Source organism: Argiope bruennichi, chromosome 8 (genome assembly GCF_947563725.1).
Source record: "Argiope bruennichi chromosome 8, qqArgBrue1.1, whole genome shotgun sequence".
Lineage (NCBI taxonomy): Eukaryota > Metazoa > Arthropoda > Arachnida > Araneae > Araneidae > Argiope > Argiope bruennichi.
Genome location: NC_079158.1, coordinates 111,919,684 through 111,942,633, shown reverse-complemented (window position 1 = coordinate 111,942,633; position 22,950 = coordinate 111,919,684). Strand labels below are relative to the sequence as shown.

Sequence of the window (22,950 nt, the reverse complement as noted above, 5' to 3'; positions counted from 1 at the left end):
TTTTTAAAAATAAATCATGTATATATCATATAATTAAGAATGGAATTAAGGGAAAACTAAGACAGATTTCATTTGCAAAATAATATAAACTTTACACCAATGTAAATAATAATAATAATTTTAAAGGAATCTACCTCGGCAAGCTGGAAGGCAAAGATAGATTTCCTTTAAATCGGAGTTACTATATGGCAACATAAATGGTTGATATTAGAAACATTCAAAATTAGTGCGTGAAAATCACTTTTCAACTCCTAATATATTGTGGTTACCGAAAAAAACTATAAATACATAAGTTGTACGTCTTAATCAGGCACTAATTTGATTAATTGGATTCATTTTTCTATCTTCAATATTAAGAAAGTTATATCGAAATGAAAATTTCAACGCCCCACCATTTCCTCCCTCTTTGAGCTAGAAGGGCCATTTACGAACTTGTTCGAGATTTTCATAGTTTTATATATATATATATACACTTTTGAACGAAGGCTTGTTGTTGTTGTTCTTTTGGGAGCGTCTCTTGTTTTTATAGTAGCGCCAACTAGGGCCAAGAGTACGACTTAGCTCCTACGCATCACTCATTCGCTTGCACAACCCTCTTTTACAGGAGGGCACATTCACGCATCTCACAGAGAGAACAATGGAAGAACAACCAGGCCCAAACCGGGACTCGAACCCAGGACGCCCAGAACACGGGGAAGACGCGCTACCTCTATACCAGGGCGGCGGCAGGGGGGGGAGGGGGCGGGTTTCTTGGACCATGATCGGTAAAGAACTGGTGAAATTTTCTTGAAGTCTAGTCATAAGAACGTTGCAATACGTAGTTTTCCAATAGGAATCTACTTAAAAGAATGCAATAGCAATAAGAAACAAAAGAAGAATTGCCATACCCTGTTGAGTTTCCTGACTTCCGACAGGGCGGTGGAGGTGGTGGAATTGCCTGGAGTGAGTTTCGTGTAGCAGCTCTCGTGGATGGGTTCCGTGTTCGCCGTGAAGTCTTCAGGGCCTTGGAACCCGCAGCAGTGCAGCTGGAAGAATGAAACAGACAAAGGTTAGAAAAATCACCACGCATTTTGTAAAATTTAAATATTTAATCTCCAAGTATCGGAATTCATTGTAATGCAAGAAAAGTTAGATCTGAAAACAAATTTTACAAAGGCAAACTTTGTTAAATAATTCATTCATTTCAGGAATTCATGCATTGGAAAATGCTGACCATATAAATCAGAAAAGAAAAGAAAAAAAAATCTGTTTCAGTAAAAAAATGATCTGTGATGATGACGTAGAAATTATGATGGGAATATGTGTGATAGCGTTGTGCTGCCATTTTATTCGAACTAAAAGATTTTTGTTGACACATTCACAGAGAAAATTGAATACTTATATAAAACCTTTAACTTTTGGAATTTTTTTTTATGATTTCATTTAATAGCTGAAACTCTTCTGAATATCTTTTGGCATTTCACATGTGTGAATATTAATTAATTAAAAATATATAATCAAAAACGTGAAGGTCACTGTTGACTTTTCACTCAGAAACGTTTATTTTAAAATCATTTTTCTTAATACTACATTTTCAGAACTCGAGCGCAGGATTAAAAAAAAAAAAAAAGTTTATTGTATTAATATGAAATTTTCTAGATATGCTTATACAGTGCGCGAAAAAAGTATAAGGACAACATGTAATTACATGAAAATATGCTTTATTTCCATTTCACCTAAATGAACTTTTTATATTTCTTACTTCTGATGCATAATTTTGTGATAACACTTATACCACATAAAAAACATAATTTAGCTTCAAAATATTGATTTTACAAAATTTAACATTAAAGGACATACGGAAAAAATAATAAGGACACGTTGTAAAATACTTAAAAAATGTTTCAATAATCAAGAAAACTACCTTTTTTTTTTTCAATCACTTGAATAATCCGAGAGGTCATAGATCCTGAAAGATCTTTTAAAATGTCCACAGATATTTTTTTCCAAGCTTCTTTGATAGCGACGACAAGATCTTGTGTACATTGATACTGTGTGCCGTTTTTATAAACTTCTCGGGCTAGAAGTCCCCATAAGTTTTCGATTGGATAAAGATCGGGACTTCTGGCCGGCCAATCAAGTAAATTTACAGAATTAGCTTCAAACCAGAGTTTTGCCCTCGCAGAAACGTGTTTCGAAGCATTATCCTGCTGAAAAATATAGTCCCCTGGAGTAATTAGTGGCGCTTCAGGTAACAAACTTTCTCCTAACTTATCAACATACCTGTCCGAATTCATTTTATGGTTGATAAATACAATTGGAGTGGTTCCATTTGCCGCAAAAGCGTCCCATACCATAACCGAGCCACCACCATATTGACGCCTGGAAAACACTTCCTTGGTCTTTCGCAGATCATACCAAAAATAACGAAAACCATCAGGTCCATCAAGATTGAACTTTTTTTCGTCCGAAAAAATTACATCAGCCCACTTTTGACCAAGAGAAATGTATTTTTTGGCAAAGTAAACTCTTCTTTTCTTATGATGATTTGTAAGAGGGGGGCGTGACACTAATTTCCCATAAGAAACTTGAGGATGTTTACTCAAAACATTTTGAACAGTCCTTGTTGAGCATGGTAAACTCAAATTTTGTCTAACTTCATTTGTGGTTTCTCTTTTCTCGCAAGTTCTCCTTACAATCATTCTTTTTTGTCGACGAGTGAGAGTTTCTGGTCTCCCAGTTCGCTTTTTCATACCATACATCCCAGGATTTTTTAGAAAATTATAAACCACCATTTTAGATCTCTTGATTCTTTTTGAAATTTCCCATCCACTTAATCCACATTCTCGAAAAGCAACAATTTTTCCTTTTTCAGAGTCAGAAAGTTGAGTTCCTTTGGACATCGTTTAAAAATTCACACTGAAAGTCGACGAGTGGGAAATTCTTTTCGCAAATGAATCTTTTAACTCGGAATTGTCATTTTATGCTTTCAAATATGCAAATTTTTAAATAATTGCTGGAGAAAAAGCAATGTCCTTATACTTTTTTCCGTTTTCATTTAGGTTTAAAAATCTAAATTTAAATTTTAGCAGATTTAAAATTGAAAATTTTAATTACTTTAGGCATAAAATATTTTAGTTTTACTTCTATTTTTGCTGCAAAAATTTGCATACGATTCTGTAAACAAGGCTTCTAGATTTGGAGATTTTTCGCGTGTCCTTATAATTTTTTCGGGCACTGTACATACATAATAAAGAAAATCATGCATAATCAAAGCATTATTATGTATACTTTTTTTTTCAGGGCTTGCTAATATGCTAAAAATGTTTTTTAAAGAGGAGTTATGATTTAACAACATAAAAAGTTAAATGACTCCAGTAAATTAAAATGTTTACACTTTGCAAGACTATCATATTCATTGGAAATGAAATTGATGCATTGTTAATATAAATTGCTTATTTTCTGAAAATTCTATCTTCAATAATATATACAGAACATGTTGTTGTTTTTTCACATATGTTTTAATCAATGAAAATTATTTCCTTTGCTTAAAAATTTATAATTATAAAGTTAAATGTTTTAAAAACGTGGCAACCCCCCCCCCATTAAGTTAAGAATTTTTCCTTACGTTAGGAAAAAGTGCATTTGATAAACTTTCGAGGTCTGTTTTAGCTATTAAAAGTCTTATAGCCCCATAAGAAAAAATGTCAAAAATAAATTATATTGATTCAAAATGTTATCCCGCATTTATATAAATCAAAACTATTTTCATATTGTAGTTTATTAGAAAAATTTAATCAAAATGCGTTCTCTATAAGCAAGTAATATCCATATAATTAGAACGTTATTAAAATTAAAAAAATAAGATTGATATGCTTAAAAAAGAATTATAATCATTAATTTAAATATAAATAACCAGGTGAAGAAAAATCGAGATAAAATATATATAAATCTAAGGTGTACTGGAAATTAGATGTTTTAAAATGCAAATAACCTTCAAATTTTTTTTCTCGCTTTCTTAAGTCATTAAGTTTCTGTTTATTATCGTTTTTACTAATGAAGTGACTATGTAAACAGTCAAATTTAAACAAATCAGGTATAATTGTTAATAAACACAGAAGTCGCCTTATTCCATGAAAGGCTTTGTCTTTCAGCAAGTAAATTTAACATCTACTTAATGGATAGGAAAGGAAGAGGAATTCTGTCAAATTTGCAATTTAAAAAAAGCACTATAGAATATAAGGATTAAGAACTAGTTTTCTAAATTAAGTTATAAACAATTATCCTTAGATTGTCCTTACCTGATCCTGAATAATATTTTTAGCATTTTCATTCACTTCTTTCCATCCGTTCTCCAAAACATCAGTCATCTAAAATGGAAGAAAAGTCATTTTTATTTTTAAAAATCCATCTTCTGTGTAGTATTCTATAGTGAGAATATTCCAAAAAGGTAAATTTTGAAATATTAAACACAATTTCCATTTGAGAATATGATTTATATAATTTTATTTTATTTATTATTTTTTTTTTTTTCTAATCTAAGCCTGCGCTAATATGGAGAATTGATGCATGAATTTACCCTTTTCAACTTCTCTGATCACAATGAAACAAAAAGGTATGCGACTAGAAATGTAAAATATTTAAAACACTTAGAGACTTGATATTCATAATATTTTCTTTAAAAATGCCTCACCGCGTCCAAATGTAAATTGTATCCAATTTTACAAGTCTAAGTTTCTAATTGATCTACCTTTAGATTTAAGATGTTGAAAGCGACGATTCCGCCAACTTCTGCTGCTACGGTCAGGACAGCGATCAACAGGAACTAAAGAGAAGAAAAAAATTATAAATCATTATTTAAAATAAAAATAAAAGTAAAGTATGCATTCGTTTGATGTACAAAAAGTTGTGTCAGAGAATTTCATTAAGATTCGCCAAAAAATTTTCATTTATTCCGATAAATATTCTGTAATTTATGTATATTCGGAAAAGAATATTGTTACGAAATTTCCGGGGTTCGTTGGATAGTGGGAGTTATATGGTGTGGAGAACGCTCAATCACCAGGCGGCAGTAGAAAATAAAACAACGACGTTTATTTACACGAAGACACACAGGACAGCACAGAGACGACAACTATATACAGCACAGAAGACGATTATCTTCAGCCGAGACGTGCAGCATACAAAACTCTATTACAGACAGTAGCACACAGCTTAGTTCAGCACTAGCTTCACTCCGTCGCTGTTCTGCTAATCTCTGGAAGACTCGTTCTTCACCGTCGATTCCGACTACAACTATGGCAGCTGCAGACTGCCTCCTTTTATAGGCATCAGGAGGCGGGGCTAGAAGCCTCTCAACCAATCAGGAACGTTCGAGGCGTATCTCCGTTCCTACTGGACGGATCGGGAAAATTCTCAATGTTTCGGGTATAATCTATTTTGGCTCCAAAGTCACCAAATTCGTCGCCAAATCACCAAATGGTCGCCAAGCTCTGGGACCTCCTATGGAACGAACTATGCTGGGAAGCAGCATCACAGGTTCGTAACAATATGTAATACAAGTATAGTTAGTTCATTCAAATGTAGCATTAATCGAGCATTGATATTCCTTGTAAATCTTAAAAAAGAAGAAAGGACTTAGCATCACAGTATAGTATAATACAATGTGTATTGAGATGTTGAATACCTACATGCGGCATTACGTCTGTCATATGACTATGCCATCAAGCGAAATGACTTTATTACGAATGAAAATTATAATTTTCATAAAATACTTTGAATCAAAATTATAATTTTAAAATGATTACAATATAAAGAGAAACTTAAAATTTTTATTGTTGTGTTATCTCTTAGTTAAAAAATGAAGAACGCAAGATTCGAACCTCTAGTCCGGAACATCGCAGCATGATAATATTTTAGGATTGATTCGTCTATTTTTATATTGATTTTAAAATGTACTCTTAATTATACTATAATAATAACATGCACTAAAAAAATATATTTAACTGCAAGACCAGTTACTAAAACTATGAAAAATACTATTGGGAAATATGCTCAAAAAATTTTGTACAAATTTACTAAAATTAAAAAAAATAATATCTCCCGAAAATCTAATTTTTTAAGGTTAAGTAAAAATGTTTTTTTGTAATATTATTGCGGAATTTTTTAAAATTTCGATTGATTTCTATTAGGAAATATAATTTAAATTTTGAAAAGCCTTTCTTTTTAAGATCAACAACTACCCAAGAAGTAACTATTGGCCAGATATGTTACCTTAAGTCCAGGAACTTGCGATGTAAAGCTTCTGCACGCATTTTAACTATGGATGTTGCATCGTATATTTATAGACAGAAGGCCAATCTCTAAATTATTTATTTAACATTTATAGACACGAATCAAATTTTGAACCAAATCCAACGAGGAGTGGACCGTCTGTCGGTCTGTATTTTCAGAAACATGTAAACGCAATAACTCAGAAACACAATGATTTTAATGTATCAAATTTGGTATCGGATTTTGTATCCAAGTGTAGTGTTTTGTCAAATCTTTGTTCCAATCGGTTGATAAACACACGTCTAAATCACAAATTCGATTATTGGATACTATTAACTGGATGTTAAGGACTAATCGCCAACGATACATTCAATAAAAATGCTAAATCTACGCCAAAGGTTGATATTTCCTTACTGTTGAACACTAATGCCATTCAAAGCATTTCTCTGGGGTTAACATCTTTATTAGATAGTATGCGGGAAAGCTTTGGGGAAATCACTCCAGCTAGTTTTTCACCAATTTGTGCCAAAATTTGGCGCGAGTGTAGTCACAAAATTACATACCGAATTTCATTTATTTAAGTTATTATGTTACCTTGCCTGCGAAAGAACACACCGACAGACGGTCAGTCTTTTGGCAAATCGGCTCTATATTTGATTAAATCTACATTTTAGATGCTACGCCTGTATACCAAATTTTATTTATCTAACTCTTTTCATTTTGATGTTATCGTGTTCACCAATATTTGAACAACCAAACTTCATCTGAATGAATTTCGTTCAAAATTTGATAGAAATCTACAAATTTGATTCTTAAGTCTATACACCAAATTTCAGATACACGCAAATAAAATAAAATGTAATTCATTATTATTATTATTATTTTAGAAAGGCAGTATTTTAAAAGAAATGACTAAAATAGTATTAAGATGATATTCTGAGCAATAAAATATTTCTTGGCAGTGTAATTGTTAAAAATGTGAGAGAAATATATTTGACCAAGTACATACGAGTTTCATTACACAATTCCCTCTTCTATATGATCCAATCCATCCTAAAAGACCTAAAGAACAAAAATCGAATTACATATAAAGAAAAGTTTAAATATACTTAAATGTAAAAGAATGTACAAGATTCATAATATTAATGGCAATATTTTCTTCTTCTTAATTGTTAAGATTGCCGTAGGTGATCAGTTTGCATCCCATACTGTTTATGATCTACTGTTTCTCTCCCATACTATTTCTGTTTTTCATTGACGATTTCCTATTTTCCTCCCATACTGTTTCTGTTTTTCATTGGCGATTTCCTATTTTCCTCCCATACTGTTTCTGTTTTTCATTGACGATTTCCTATTTTCCTCCCATACTGTTTCTGTTTTACATTGACAATTTCCTATTTTCCTCCCATACTGTTTTCTGCTTTTCGTTGACGATTTCCATTTCTCAAGACTTGTTCATTCCATTTTGTTCACCTCCAGTTTTCCTGACATACTGTTCTGCTTTTCGATGATTCCCATTGCACTAGGCAATCTTTATTCATCCCATACTGTTAATTCTCTGTTTTTCTAACATACTGTTCTGCTTTTCGTTAATGAATTTTATTTCATAGATTTTAAGACTTTTCAAGATTTTTCTAAGTAATCACTTCTTTAAAATTTGTTTCTTCTTTTCTATGTCTTTGTTGTTTTATCTCAAAGATTTCTTGTTATTTCTGCCCTACTCTACACGGTTAAACGCTAAGTCCACTTTAAAACCTGAATTGTTATGAATTTAATAATAACTGGATCTTATATATATATATATATATATATATATATATATATATATATATATATATATATATATATATATATATATATATATATATATATATATATATATATATTCAGTTCTTGTTTTTTTCCCCATATTTTTTTCATCTTTCATCCAACCAAAAATACATATTTCAAAATAATAACACAAATAACTAAATACAAATTAAAAATAAAGCAACAATAAACGGAAGCCAAGTTTCAAAAATGAAAATAAATGATTAATAAAAACTAATTTGACCAGAAAGATTAAATCATATACCCGCAATTTAAAAAAATACCCGCAATTAAAAAAGCGAAAGTTCAAAAAATTTATGACTGTTTCTTTAAATGTTGATTTATTTTTAATTCATAAAAATATAAATAAACTACATGTTCTTCTTTTCTTTTCTCCCCCCCCCTATAATTGTAGACACTGTCAAAGAAAAAGAACTCAACTTTAACTCTTTTCTTTCAGATTTGGACTTCAAACGAAAATTGTATCCTTAAAAATGTTACAGAATGCTATGAAGACACTACATAAAAATATTAAAAATATAAAGATAAATAACATTTTTAAATAATGAATAACTAAAAAAAATATTTTAAAATTTTCACATTATTCCAAAATGCAACAAGGAAATTCTAACTTTTCTTTTAAAATGAAATTGACATTCATAATTCTTCAAAATTATACTTACCATTAAGAAACAGCATGCCTCCAATACCCATTACAACGTACGAAAATATCTGGAGAGAAAAAAAAGGAGAAAGGAATAAATACATTTATAAAAAACATTCCAGAATCAGTCCATTGAGTTACTTTCAATATTCAGTACTCTAAAAAAATGAATGCTTTCTTTATTTACCGCTACATGTTTATATAACTATTCCATCACACTAGCACCTGCATTATTTCATAAAAATTTTTTCATTTTATTTTATTAGGATAATATACCATTTTGAATTATGTAATATTTTAAGGGAATTATCTAATTTAACTTATTATCTTGAACTGTCTATTTGCTCGCGTTTTTTAAAGGCATCAAAACTTCAGAAACAAAATTAGACCAATTACTAAATTCTAATTACTAAAATGGAGGCAGACGTTCGAATAATAGTAATTATGAATAATTATTTAAAAGTATTCAAAGAAATAACTCAAATAAATAGTTAATACGCAAGGAAAAAACTGAAATTCAATATCATTTAGCACATAAATTGCTGATGTTATTTCTATAAGAAAAAGATTTATTAGTTACTGAGATGAAAAAATTCTACCTACATTGATATCAATGGAAAAATAAACTCAGAAAAATTATGAAGATTTTTGAACTCTGCATTAAATAAAGTGGATATCAAAATTTTCAGAAATTAAAAATTTGAACTAATTATTAAAATATGTTAGTGTTTTGGTGTACACATAGATGGCGCCACGAAACATACATTCATTGTTCCACCGAAAATTCATAGAAAGAGCAAGTTTGGGGAGAATACAAGAATCTAAATCTGATTCACTGTTCAGAATTTAAATATAACTGCGTCGGCACATATTTTTAAATATTTATAATTTTAAAACATTTTAAGAACAGGAATACTTATATTAAGAAATTTATTCATTCTTTTCGAAAGATTAACAAATTATTCATAACATTTTCTTGGCATTTATTGATGCATTTAATTTATAAAATACATGTTAGTAAACAGTGCTAAATATTCTCATTTTCAGGTTGTTAATTTTAAACATTTTTAATTTTCATTAGTGATTTTTTTTTCAAATTGCAATAAAAATGATTAGTTGATTTTTTATAAATAATAAATAAAAAAGAAATCAATTTAGAACAATTTCTATACGAAATTTAATTAAAAATTTTATTTAAGATTATTTTTTTTAACAAATTCATCTTATAAATCTTAAATAATTCGTAAGATTGCGATGTTTTTTCCAAAGATTTTGAATTCTGTATATCGAATAAATTTTTACATGCCATTGTAGTACAACTATTGTAAATAATAATAATAAACGAAATGACCGTCGATTTCATTCATAAAAAGAATATAAATTAGGAAAAAATATGTTAATTCCTATTCTTATTTTGATAAATGTTTGAAAGTCTGGTAGTCGCTTAGAAAAGCAACAAACACCTGCCAGCGAATCATCTGCGATTATTGCAGGCTCCAAGCAATTAATAGATACTAATGTCTTGAAAATATTAAAATAATGTATTGTCATCGGGAAGATTTGGTTTAGTTTAATTACAATTAGCGTTAAGTTTTCAAAGTAACATTGGGCTATTTTGGAACGGATATTATGCTTTTGAACTCCAGTCAAGTGACGAAGACGACATCTGAGTTGGCATCCCGCTCTCCAAATTTCTGCTTCACAGCAAAGGAGGACGTTTAGATCCTGGCGCCAACTTTAACAAGCATCAGGCTGGCATACAATACCAATAAACCAATATGAAAATTTTTAGTGGAACTGGGTTTCGAGCATGGAGCCTCCATGTTCGAGATTATATCACTAAGCAATATCTGCCCATGTTATTGGGAAGGCATCAACGACATTTATTTTTGAGGCATCAGAGCATAGCAGGTCATAATTATTAGCATTTATTTATGACTTATCTCTGACCACAAAGAGATTATCCTTTATTTGTAATTCACTCAACTGTAACAAATACTATTTTGTTGAATTTGGCACATTTTTTTCCAATTTTTAAATTTTAATTGCATGCTATGAAATTCAGAAGCACAATTATATCTAGCATATTTTGATTTACATCTGTTTTATCAAAATTCATTAATTTAAAATCACTTAATTCCTATGTCACAACCGCCAACTCGTCATAACGAGGTTATATTATCTGTACGAAACCGAAATTACATTATTCAAAAGAATTCAAACAAAAAAAGTACTTGTAATCTAAATAATCATTTTTAGATTTTTGAAATAATGATAGAAAAGCATATATATTTATTAATATTAAATTATTTTTTCACTAAATTTTTTTTATCCTTTTAAATCTTTTTATTTGCAATGAAAGAACTATTCTTTATCTAACAATATTCTCTAAAAAAAAAAAAAAAAAAGAGAGAGATTCTACGTTCCGAATAAAATAAGAACAAACCGAACGTAACTCAAGAAATCAAAACAAAAGTCGTCTGACAAAACCAATTAGAACACGAAACAGCGATAGCGGTCAAGAGAAATCGGAAGCTAGTGTATTCTATTTCCTACAAATTTTATTTATTTGTCTTTCGGGATCTGGCTGCAGCTGGATGCGTTCGCAGAATCGGCTGCGGTCGGGTTACATTTCCGTTTCGGAAAATTAGTATTTGCAGAATTCTTCAGCAACGTTAGAGTGAAATAGTACCGTTTGTTACAATATTGGTATTTGTTGTAGCATTATATCAAATTAAATAGTCCAGAGAATGATCCCGATGTAAGTAGAAAGTAACTGAACGGATATTTAAATACCGTTATTTATATTCTGTATATTATTATTTAAAACAAATATCAATAAAATTATAAATGAAATATAATAATAAAAAAAACGAATGCAATTAACGAAAGTTAAAATTTCGATCTATCAGTTAATTAATGAATAATTAATTCTTGTTCCTATTATTTTAATAAAACTATAGGAGGAATTCCATTTTATTATCGTTTTAATTTTAATTAAAAGAATTTTTTAAAAATGATCTAAATATATGATCTAAATAATTATTACTAAAATTTCCAGAAAAGTGCATAGAGAGATATTGATATCAGGGCTACTTTCATTTTGCCAAGTTTTTTTTTTATCCTTTCTTTTCTTTTCTTTATTTCTTTATTTATTTTTTGCTACAAACTAATGACATTTTATCTAATAGTATTTCGAGCAGATGGTTTATTAAAAAAAATCCCCTCCCCCCAAAAAATTTAAAAATTTTTTTAAAAATTTTGCTTTTGAAACTCAGATTTTTATATATTTAATATAATTTTTATATAATTGAAATTCAGATATAATTTTTTTAAATTAATTTAATTTTTATATAATTGAAATTCAGATATAATTTTTTAAATTAATGTAATTTTTATATAATTGAAATTCAGATATAATTTTTTAAATTAATGTAATTTTTAAAATTCCAGAATAATTTTTTTTAAAAAGAAAGGACCTAATAGTATAAATCGATTTGTGCAATTTAAAAAGGCACATAGAGATAAGAATTAGTTATTTAGAAATTAGTTAGTTAGTTATCAAGTTAGTTAGTTATTAAGAAGTAGTTATTTAAGAATTAGTAAGTTGACAGCTCGAAATTAGAGTTCTTCGTATTTTCAACTCACAGTGTCATTGATTACAGGTACGCACTAATTCAAAAGCGGATCATGATGCACATAGCACAATAATTGCTCTTCTTACTTAGCGTCGAACGACGATAGTCAATTATAAACAAACCAGCGTATGAATTCAAAACCCTTTCGTTGAACGCTTTTATAGTTGCATTCCATATTCCGCTTAGCTAAATAATGGATCAACAAAATATTATTAGAAATGCTCGAGGAAGGGTTCACGGTAACAGCAAATATTCCATTCAGCCAGTGGGAAAAAGATGTGAAATACCAATGATAGAAAGCGAGCTCGAAAATCAATTTAGTTGTTGCTAGATGAGAAAGCGCTAAATATCCAGGAATTGGCGTTCATATTTCCCAAAACTATTATTTTACAAAAATGATTTTTGCATTATAATATATATATATATATATATATATATATATAATTCTAATCTTATTTCCGTACAATGTTTGCTTTCTTTTAATGGATTTTTTTTAAAAATTTAAATTTATGCACAACTGTAACAATGTTTTTAATGTAATGATGAAATTTAAACACATCCATCAAAACAATCAATCGCGTAATTTTGCCACTGTTAAAATTTAAAATCTTTTTTTATTTTTTATCTCGGGCTTTAATTAAATAGAATTTTTATTTCTGCTTTTATTTTGTAGTATAGTACACTCTCGAGCATCCGGTTCGCGACAATCCGGCTTCTGTACTATCCGGCCTAATTTTTTTTAAAATCGTAATTAATTGAGGAAGGCAAGGCATTGGAAACGGGCGTCTCCCTACGTGCGCATAATACAAGTTGTGACAGGAAAAGAGCAGCGTTCTGCTCGTTGTTCATTGTTTCGTCAGTGTGTAACTGATTTCAGTTGTTGCCGCTGTTCCTGATTATAATTGTACAGTACGTTCAGGGTTCATAAATTGTTCTTGAGATATGCTTAATGGGGTTTTTTTTATTACAGTGAAGTGTACAGAATTTATATTAAAATGTGAACAATTTATATCCTTTAACTTACTTTTTCTCTAATAAATCCTTACCGTTCAATATATAAACTATCAGTACAAAGCCTCCTATTTTAACTCGACATGTTAACAGGAAGTGTTTCTGTTTCGCATTTTATGTGACTTGAAATAAATGGAGGGTTTAGCATTCAATAAAAAGTGATAAAATACGTATTATAACAGTGAGTTTTGGTATAAAAGGGGTAGCCTGGTTGGTAGGGCGTTGGATTTGCATCCCTTGGGTTGCGAATTAGAACCCCGCCGTCTTTAAACTCTCCGTGTGTGCGGTGACTGGCGCACGTATAAATGTGTCGTGGTCACAAAGTCCTCCATGTCGAGAGTAATACCACTGGGGGTACTGGATCAGGGGTGATCGTTCTCTGATTCAGGTCTAAATTACGATCTGTGGATGAATGAATGAAAAGCATGAAGAATGAAGGCCACCCCGTAAAAAGGGTTGCGACGTGTGAGTAGCTAAGTCGTACTCTTGGTCCTAGTTGGCGTTACTGAAAAAAACAAGTGACACTCATTCGACTTAAATTGCTGACAGATAACTGTCAGCGGGCTTGTATAATGCCATAAGTCACAACAACACACAAATTTGTCTTCTGGTATTGGTGAGCAAAGAAATGAGTTCTTAGAACTCTGGCTTATCCGGTGTACCCTTCCGCCCCATTAGGCCGGATACTCGGAAGTGTACTATATATATACTTTAATTTGCGTCCATAGTAACAAACTGGATAGATTAAATGTACGTCTTCCGATGAAATTTTGAAAATAATACATTTCTTATTAATAATTTAACAATCTAAAAAATCACTAATCTTGGTGAACACGCTGATCGCCAAAGACAGCTAGTAAACTAAAGAAGAGCATGGAAAAATAAAAGAAACCAAAAGGGGGGGGGGGTTGAGGTATACAAATAACAAATACAATTTTTTTTTTTTTCATCTAAAAAGAAGGTGAAAAATTTTACGAACTTCAGAAAGTAAAAATAAAATAACTCATATCAAATAAAATAAATTCAACAATCTATAATTGTTTAACTAAATTCAACGGAATGATTTAAATGAAAATAATTACCGCTTATTCTTGTTTACAAGTTTTGACAAATCAGATTAAAGATAATGATGTCAGACTTTTCATGGAGGAAATATCCCTCCTCTTTGCCGCCATTTTGAGTCCCGATTAGATCAATATTTCTAATTTTACTGATCTAAATCCGGACGTTTTCATTCGCATGCTTAGATGCAAATGAAGAAGGATTTGTACAGTTATTCAATAATTTCAACGAAATGTTTTCAATAAAGAATTTTTTTTCTCTTATTTCGGCATTTTAAGATTCAGAATTATCATTTCCTCTTTTCAAAATATTGTTGAGATCGTGGTCAATTAAAGTAGAAACAGTAGTCAAATATTAACATTATGTTTATCATTTTAAACCAGGGGAAGTAGTCTTCCCCAAATTTTCTCGCTTTCTTTTCTAATAAATTTATCAAGGCACAGAATACTGGCATACAATAGTTATGAAATAACAACTTTTGGCGTGAAGTGAGCATTTTTGCTGAATTTATCATGTGATACTGGCGAGTTATTTGGCGATTAATCTTTAGCTACCATCTTTAATACCATCTAAAAATCGAATTTGTAATTTAGGCTTGTTCTTCTCAACCGATTGTAACAAAAATTTCACAAAAAAAAAAAAAAAAAAAAAAAAAAACTGCACTTGTAGTAAGTAATTCTCATACCAAATTCGATATACTTAAGTCAACGAGCTTTTGAATTATAGCGTTTACTTATTTCTGAAAGTACAAACAGTCAGACAATCAAGTTGGACTTGCCTCAAAATTGACAGGTGCCTACACTATAGATGTTAAATCTATGTACCGAATTTTATCTATCTAGCTCTCTTCATTTCGTAGTTATCGTGTTAACTTAAGTTCGAATAGCCAGACAGACGGACTTCCTCAGAACAAATTTTACTCAAAATTTGATAGAAATCTGCAAATTTGGTGTATCAAATTTCACCAAAAATTAACCAAATACCAAATTTTAACTATCTAGCTCAAACTTTTTTTATAGTTATATCTGTCATAGATAGAAAGACATTTTCCAAAAATGTTTTTATAGAACTCAGGGAGATCTAAAACGTGGAGATTCGTCAAAATCTCGAGTTCGAATTTTTTGACGATTACTATACTTTCTCTATACTATGTATACGAGGAAGTAAAAATTGTCTTTTAATGACGATGGTTTTCCACTTAAATAAAAAAGAAATGTAATTTAAAAAGTAATGTTATTATTCTTTATCAATATTAACCAGCTTGCAAGCACAGATTAATCAGGATGTTAAATATTAACGTGAAATTCACATATTTAAAAAAAAATTTACCCTGTTATTTTATAAGACCGAAAAATATAAAACTAGTTGAATAAGTAGAAGCCAATTATAATGCGTGCAATTTCAATTATTTCATTCGTATTGTAATTTGTTTATATTTGACTGTCGCCGTTTTACAATAATTAAAAAAAGCAATTTCTGTGAACATTTTGTGCATACATAAATTTTTGGTTTATTCAATTAACCAAAAAAATATGTAAAGTTTTTTTTTTCCCTGAAAGAGAGGCAATGGTTACTCAAAAATACAAAACATTACCATTTTTAGTTCGACGGCTGAAATTTGGTGTACAGAATTATGACCAAATTGGTAGAATTCATTAAAATTTTTTACGAAATCCATTTAAAGGGAGTATGTTTGTCTGACTGTTTCTAGTACAATTGAGCTCCAAAATTACAAGACGCAAAAAACTAGATAAAATTTGGTACATGTGTCTAGCATCTAAAATATAGATCGCAAATTCACTACGCCGACACGTCTCGAGAAACACAAATAAATCTGAATGACCGGACCACCGCGACAGCATTGGTGGGACTAAGGTTTAGTTCTAAGAGCCATCACCGGCCACGGTACAATCCTTCCCATCGGAAGCACGTCCTGTCATCGGTAGGGGATTGTCGACCCCACACCATTTCTGCGCCGCTATTTATCCTTTGCTAAACCAATAATGACGACTGGGGAGGGGAGATGTAAAATTATCCCATTATATCCCTTTTCTTCGCAACGCCACTGTATCAGATGTATAAACGATTTTGTCAATATGTCAAGACTTGCCAGTACTAATTTTCATAATCTTAAACCAGTCGTCTTTAGCAACCAGTTGTTTGCCCATCATATTACTAGCATCAATGTAATCATGTCAACTAGATCTCATAAACTACATTTTATATCACCAAATCAAAGTAATATTTTAAATAATTTTTTAACAATAACTATAAGACATTCTGATTTATTAGTTATACAATCATGGTGGTGAAATTATTTCACAATAAATATTAGCAAAATTAGTCGAATTGTAGACCCTGGGGACAATGCCGAGTTTTTATTTAGGGATATTTCTAAAAAAAAATAGAGGGTGGTGGTGGTAGGGAGTCAGGCGACCATTGGTGGCTTATCTAAACCTCGTATTTTTTTTTCTTCCATAGAAAATGAACAATGCAGTGTATTTTTGAGATTTCTTTTACAAAAAGGATGGGGGAAAGTGGTTCGGAGGACAACAGAACTTCGATAACTTATATGGGGTTCATAAACTTTCATATGAAATAAAAATTGATGAAATTTAATCCCTATTAACAGTTTTTGATTATTTGCAGCGATTACGGCCCCAACAAACTCAGATAATCGGGATTCAAATATGATTTTTTTTTTTTTTTTTTTTTTTTTTTCCCATAGAAGCGTTGAAAAAGATTTAAAATATGGATATTCAAAATCTTAAGCTAGAGGTTTTAGACGATAACAATATTTCTGTTGTTGTTTCTTATGGCACTTGCCATGGACAAGCCCGATGTTACGAAGACAGCGATTTAAGCCGGTAAGGTGTGACTCTTGTTTTAGTAGTGCCAATAAGAGTCAAGAGTACGACTTTGACATTCACGCATCACTCATTCGCTTGCGCAACCCGTTTTTACAGGAGGGCACATTCACACATCTCACAGATAGAACAGCGGAAAAACAATCATGCCCGAACCGGGACTCGAACCCGAGATACCCAGATCACGGGGAAGACACGCTACCCCTATGCCAGGATGCCGGCACAATATTTCTAATATGAGTAAGTAAAAATAATAAGTAAGTTAAATAGAATGTTTCATTGATAAACACTTCGGACAAATATTGTTATTTATTTTAAGAGGTGATATGCAATCAGCATGAAAGGCCCTTTTTCTGGAAATCTTTGTGAAGTGATTTTTTATTTTCTTGTATATGAGGTATAGAGGGAATACTGTAAGCATCAAAACATTCGAACTCGAGATTTTTACGAATTTCCACATTTCAGGCCTCCTTGAGTTCGAAAAACACGTTTCTAGAATCTGTCTGTGATCACGATTTCAAAAATGCTCAGCGCCAGACGGCTGAATTTGGTACATGGTATTACTAACAACTGTGTAAATTCCTATCAAATTTTGAACGAAATCCATTCGCAGGATGTCTATCTATTCGCGTACAAGTGAACTTTGTAATTTGTATAAAGTGAGAAGAGTTAGGTAGATGAAGTTGGTACACAAATTTAGCATCTAAAATACAAATACTTATCTAATTTTGAACGAAATCCATTCGCAGGATGTCTATCTATTCGCGTACAAGTGAACTTTGTAATTTGTATAAAGTGAGAAGAGTTAGGTAGATAAAGTTGGTACACGAATTTAGCATCTAAAATACAAATACTTATCTAATTTTGAACGAAATCCATTCGCAGGATGTCTATCTATTCGCGTACAAGTGAACTTTGTAATTTGTATAAAGTGAGAAGAGTTAGGTAGATGAAGTTGGTACACAAATTTAGCATCTAAAATACAAATACTTATCTAATTTTGAACGAAATCCATTCGCAGGATGTCTATCTATTCGCGTACAAGTGAACTTTGTAATTTGTATAAAGTGAGAAGAGTTAGGTAGATGAAGTTGGTACACAAATTTAGCATCTAAAATACAAATACTTATCTAATTTTGAACGAAATCCATTCGCAGGATGTCTATCTATTCGCGTACAAGTGAACTTTGTAATTTGTATAAAGTGAGAAGAGTTAGGTAGATAAAGTTGGTACACAAATTTAGCATCTAAAATACAGATACTTATCAAATTTTGAACATAATCCATTCGCAGGATGTCTATGTATTCGAGTACAAGTGAACTTAGTAATTACAAAGTGAAAAGAGTTCTTTTTCTGGTACTATTTGCTATTCTTTTTCAAATATTGTTTTTTTTTTATCTTGTTTAATTCGAAACTGTACTGTTTTGTTTTAATTCGGAACTGTATACTGTTTCTATATATTTCATGGTGCAAAATAAGCATGCATTCCGTTATCTGTTACTTCATCACTGTTTTTGTGAAATCAAGACAGATTATCGTACACTCAAAAGCGAGGAAGGCTTTCGTATCTGAAAATAGACAGGACCTTAAATCACTTACAGCAAAAACACTGGTTTTTATTTCAAAAATATTTTTTTTTAAATTTTTATAGCTTTAAAACATTGATTTTATTATTTTTTAAAATTAAAAAAAAAGGGGGGGGGGATAAGGGAAAGTCCTAAAGGATTAGAGGCTAAAATTAATTGACGTCTAATCAATATTTATCTAGACAAGTTTCTAATCCTACAACAAACAAAAATAAAGCGACGATCTTTCAGACTCCTCCCTAAAAACAAGCCCGTAATTTAATGGTTTTCACCACCACTTATTTTGCCAGCATTCTTCCTTTCTAAAACGACATCAAAACGACCGCTGCGTGTCAACAGCGTTTAACTCTCAAGCACGGAAAAGGAATTGGCGAAGAAATGGCGGCTTTCAAGTTAATTCCCGAAAATAGCCCAACAGAAATTTAAAACGAAGCAACCTTCTCTCCCCCAAAGGAGCGCGTAAAGAGGGCGTTACATAACTGTAAAATGGGGACAATCGATTATTCGGGAGGTGGTTGTTTATCTTGCCCTGGGGTTGTCTGTACAGCTCCGCTTTTAATGGCTAAGGAACCCCGAAGACTTTTCGCCTTTTTTCTCCTTTTCTCTTAAATGCATCTTAATGAATGTCCCCTTAATTGCCTTAAACTTGCCCAGTAAAGAAAATAAAAACAAAATTTTACAAGGAAAATAAATTTGATAAACTTGGCCTAGTTAAAACAGGGTTTAATAGCTCAAGATAAATGTTTTTTGTTTATTTATTTTGTATTAGAGAAAAAGTGCAGAGAAGGAATATATATATATTATAATCGCCCAAAAATTCCAAATCGAGTTTTTGATGAATCACCGCGTCTTTGATTCAAAAACCAAAAAAATGCACCTTTGGAATTATGTCTGTCTTGTCTGCTTAGTTCTGCACGCAAAGACTCGAAACTATAACACGATACAGATACGAAATTTGGTATATGGTATTTACAAAAAAAATTATCAAAATTTTGGATGAAAACATCAGCAGGAAGTCTACATGTTTACTCTTTTATGTCAATATGATAAATAAAAAAAAAAAGCAAACAGCTGGATAAATTAATTTAGCATGCAATTTTATTGCAATTGTACATCTATATCAAATTTAATTTTTATAGATTATTTTATAATATTATTGTATTGTAACTGCATAATATCTATATCAAACTTTGGGCCAGATTCCTCAAAGGGATTACTGTTTGTTAATCCGTATATTAGAAAATAAGTGAACGCCATATATGTTAGAACGCAACGATTTAGATAAATATAATTTAGTTATACATGTGATCCTATGCCTAATGTGAAAACCGATTCATCAACTAAATATACAGTGTCTCACAAAAGTGATGGGACACTAGTGCTTTACAAAAGGAAACTGTAATAAAATAAATTTAAAAAAAACATGTACAAATTTTTTGTGGGTGTGCTTCATACTTAAATTTAATAACAATTATTATAAAACAGACATTTTGTCAAAATATTAAAATATTAATTTAATAAAACTACAATTGCTTAGAGCGGAGCAAAAAATAGCTCACATAAGTGATGGGACACCATTAGATATGCAACAAAAATCGTCTGAAATAAGCAATAAAAATATTTTTGGTGATTTTATTTTTACTCAAAAGCAATTGGCAACAATTTATAAAATCGTCTGCAGTATTTCTCTCCAGTTTGTTTTGGAATTTTTGTGTTTTTTAGCTCTGTGCTAAATGAAAAGAAACTTCACCTGAAATTCGAAAATTAGTTATTAATTTGCATATTGAACGTGGAAAATCTATTAGGAAAACTACTGAAACAGTTAACTTGAGTCATTCAACAGTTTTCAATATCATTAAACGACTAAAAAAAAAATCATATTATTCAGGATAAAAGAAGACCTGGCCGACCATCAAAGCTATCCAATGGAATAAAGCGAATTATCGTTCGAAATATTAAAAAAAAATTCAAGAAACTCCTAAAGTTCACTCCTAAAGTTGCTGCTGATTTACAAGCATTATATGGAATAATTTTTAATCCTGAGACTATTAGAAGGGTAATTCGATCTGCTGGATATCACGGTAGAGTAGCCAGGAAAAAATTCTTCGTAAGTGAAAAGAATAGAAAACTCACACTAGCTTTCACATAATCCAACATAAATAAGAATTCTGATTACTTGAATAAAGTTATATTTGCTGATGAGAGTAAATTTAATATATTTGGTTCTGACGGTAGAATCCTGGTGTGGAGAAAACCCAGGGAAGAATTTCGCAAACAGAACTTGGTGCCAACAGTAAAACATGGTGGAGGAGGAGTTATGGTATGGGGGTGTATGTCGTCCGCTGGAGTTGGTAATCTTTTTTTTATTGACAGTATAATGGATCAGTACAAGTATATTGACATTTTAAAGCAAAATTTGAAATCTTCAGCACGAAAATTGAACCTTCATAACGATTTTAAATTCTACCAGGACAATGACCCCAAGCACACTGCTTTGAACGTTAGACTATGGCTGCTCTATAACTGTCCTGAAATAATAAAAACACCACCGCAATCTCCAGACTTAAATCCCATAGAGAATATTTGGCAAGAATTGGAATCAAAATTTCGCAAACACACCATTTCTTCAAAACAAGAATTAAAATCGGTGCTTCAAGAATAATGGGGTAAAATCACTCCAGAAATCACAAAAAAATGAGTCGAATCCATCCCAAGAAGATTAAATCATGTTTTAAAAGTAAAAGGAAATCCAACAAAATATTAAAACCTTTTAAAAAGTAAAATTTTTGGATAAATATTTGATGGAAAAGTAAGTGTCCCATCACTTATGTGAGCCATTTTTTGCTCCGTTCTAAACAATTGTATTTTTATCAAATTAATATTTTAATATTTTGACAAAATGTATGTCATGTAATAATTGTTATTAACTTTAAATATGAAACACACCCAAAAAATTTTTGTACATGTTTATTTATTTATTTTATTACAGTTTCCTTTTGTAAAGCACAAGTGTCCCATCACTTTTGTGAGACACTGTATATTTTTTTAGTTTCTTTCTTAAAGATTCTAAAAGATATTTCCTAAAGCTTTATTATTTTATTTATAAACATTTATAAATTTTACTTTTGAATCATTTAGACATTTACAAATATTTATTTACATACATTTTGAAACCAAACAATTTAATAATTCATCAAGTTTTTTTTTTAATTCGTCAATTTTTATTTTAAAATTAAAACTTTAATTATAAAAGAAATATTCTGATTAAGTTAAAAGAAATAATATTCCTAGAAATCCGCTTTTTTTAAATAAATTTCTGGCATTTTCTTTGATAGATTGTTAATTTAACATACATTCTTATAATTATTATTTATTCTTCTTTAGACATATTAATTTTACAGCAACGTTCTTGATTAACAGAATGGCAATATTTTTTTTTGTAAGGGGGAAAAAACGAAAACATTTTTATATTTATTGTTTATTTTAAAATGACGTTTAGCAATTAAAGGAACGACAATTTAAAGTACGAACAAATACGTAGCAAAAATATATATATAAAAAAGATTTTTAAAAAACCAAACGATTGCTTATATATTTATTTTATTAAAACCCCAAACGACATTTGTGGACTTTTTTAATTGCTTAAAAAAATACGAATATGTTTCGAATACGAATAATAATGCATATTATGTTAACATAGTAATTAGCTATTATTTCATTAAAATCTCCAAGATAGAATAATCGAATTCTTATCAAAATTTTAACGCAAATCAATAATAAATTCACGAATGCGTCTTTAAAGAAATATTCTTTCATTAATAATCACGGTATTTTACAAACTTCCAAAATAAAAAAATGAATAAAAAGATGAATGCATTATGTTTCATACAAATAAAAGATTCAATTTTCTTTCGTTGCCAAACGATCGACTGGCTTCAACTGAAGTGCAAATATAATTTTCCTGTTTTCACTTTATCGGTCAAACAACTTTTCTTCAGACTTCGTTTCGCAGTTTTCAGATGAAAGTTTATTCAGGATGGCGAAAGTGATTACTCCTTTT

General features: G+C 30.4%; 1 protein-coding gene across 1 annotated transcript in view; it reads right to left on the bottom strand.

The window, feature by feature from the left end:
* The window catches only part of LOC129981896 (tetraspanin-9-like), a 122,454-nt gene that overhangs the window by 5,322 nt on the left and 94,182 nt on the right, over positions 1-22,950 (bottom strand). Inside the window, exons 3-7 of the mRNA XM_056092940.1 lie at positions 8,745-8,793; positions 7,262-7,314; positions 4,730-4,804; positions 4,281-4,349; positions 888-1,025 (exon numbers count right to left, since the gene is read on the bottom strand). Coding sequence (XP_055948915.1) covers positions 888-1,025; positions 4,281-4,349; positions 4,730-4,804; positions 7,262-7,314; positions 8,745-8,793 — 384 coding nt within the window. The remainder of the gene's footprint in view (positions 1-887; positions 1,026-4,280; positions 4,350-4,729; positions 4,805-7,261; positions 7,315-8,744; positions 8,794-22,950) is intronic.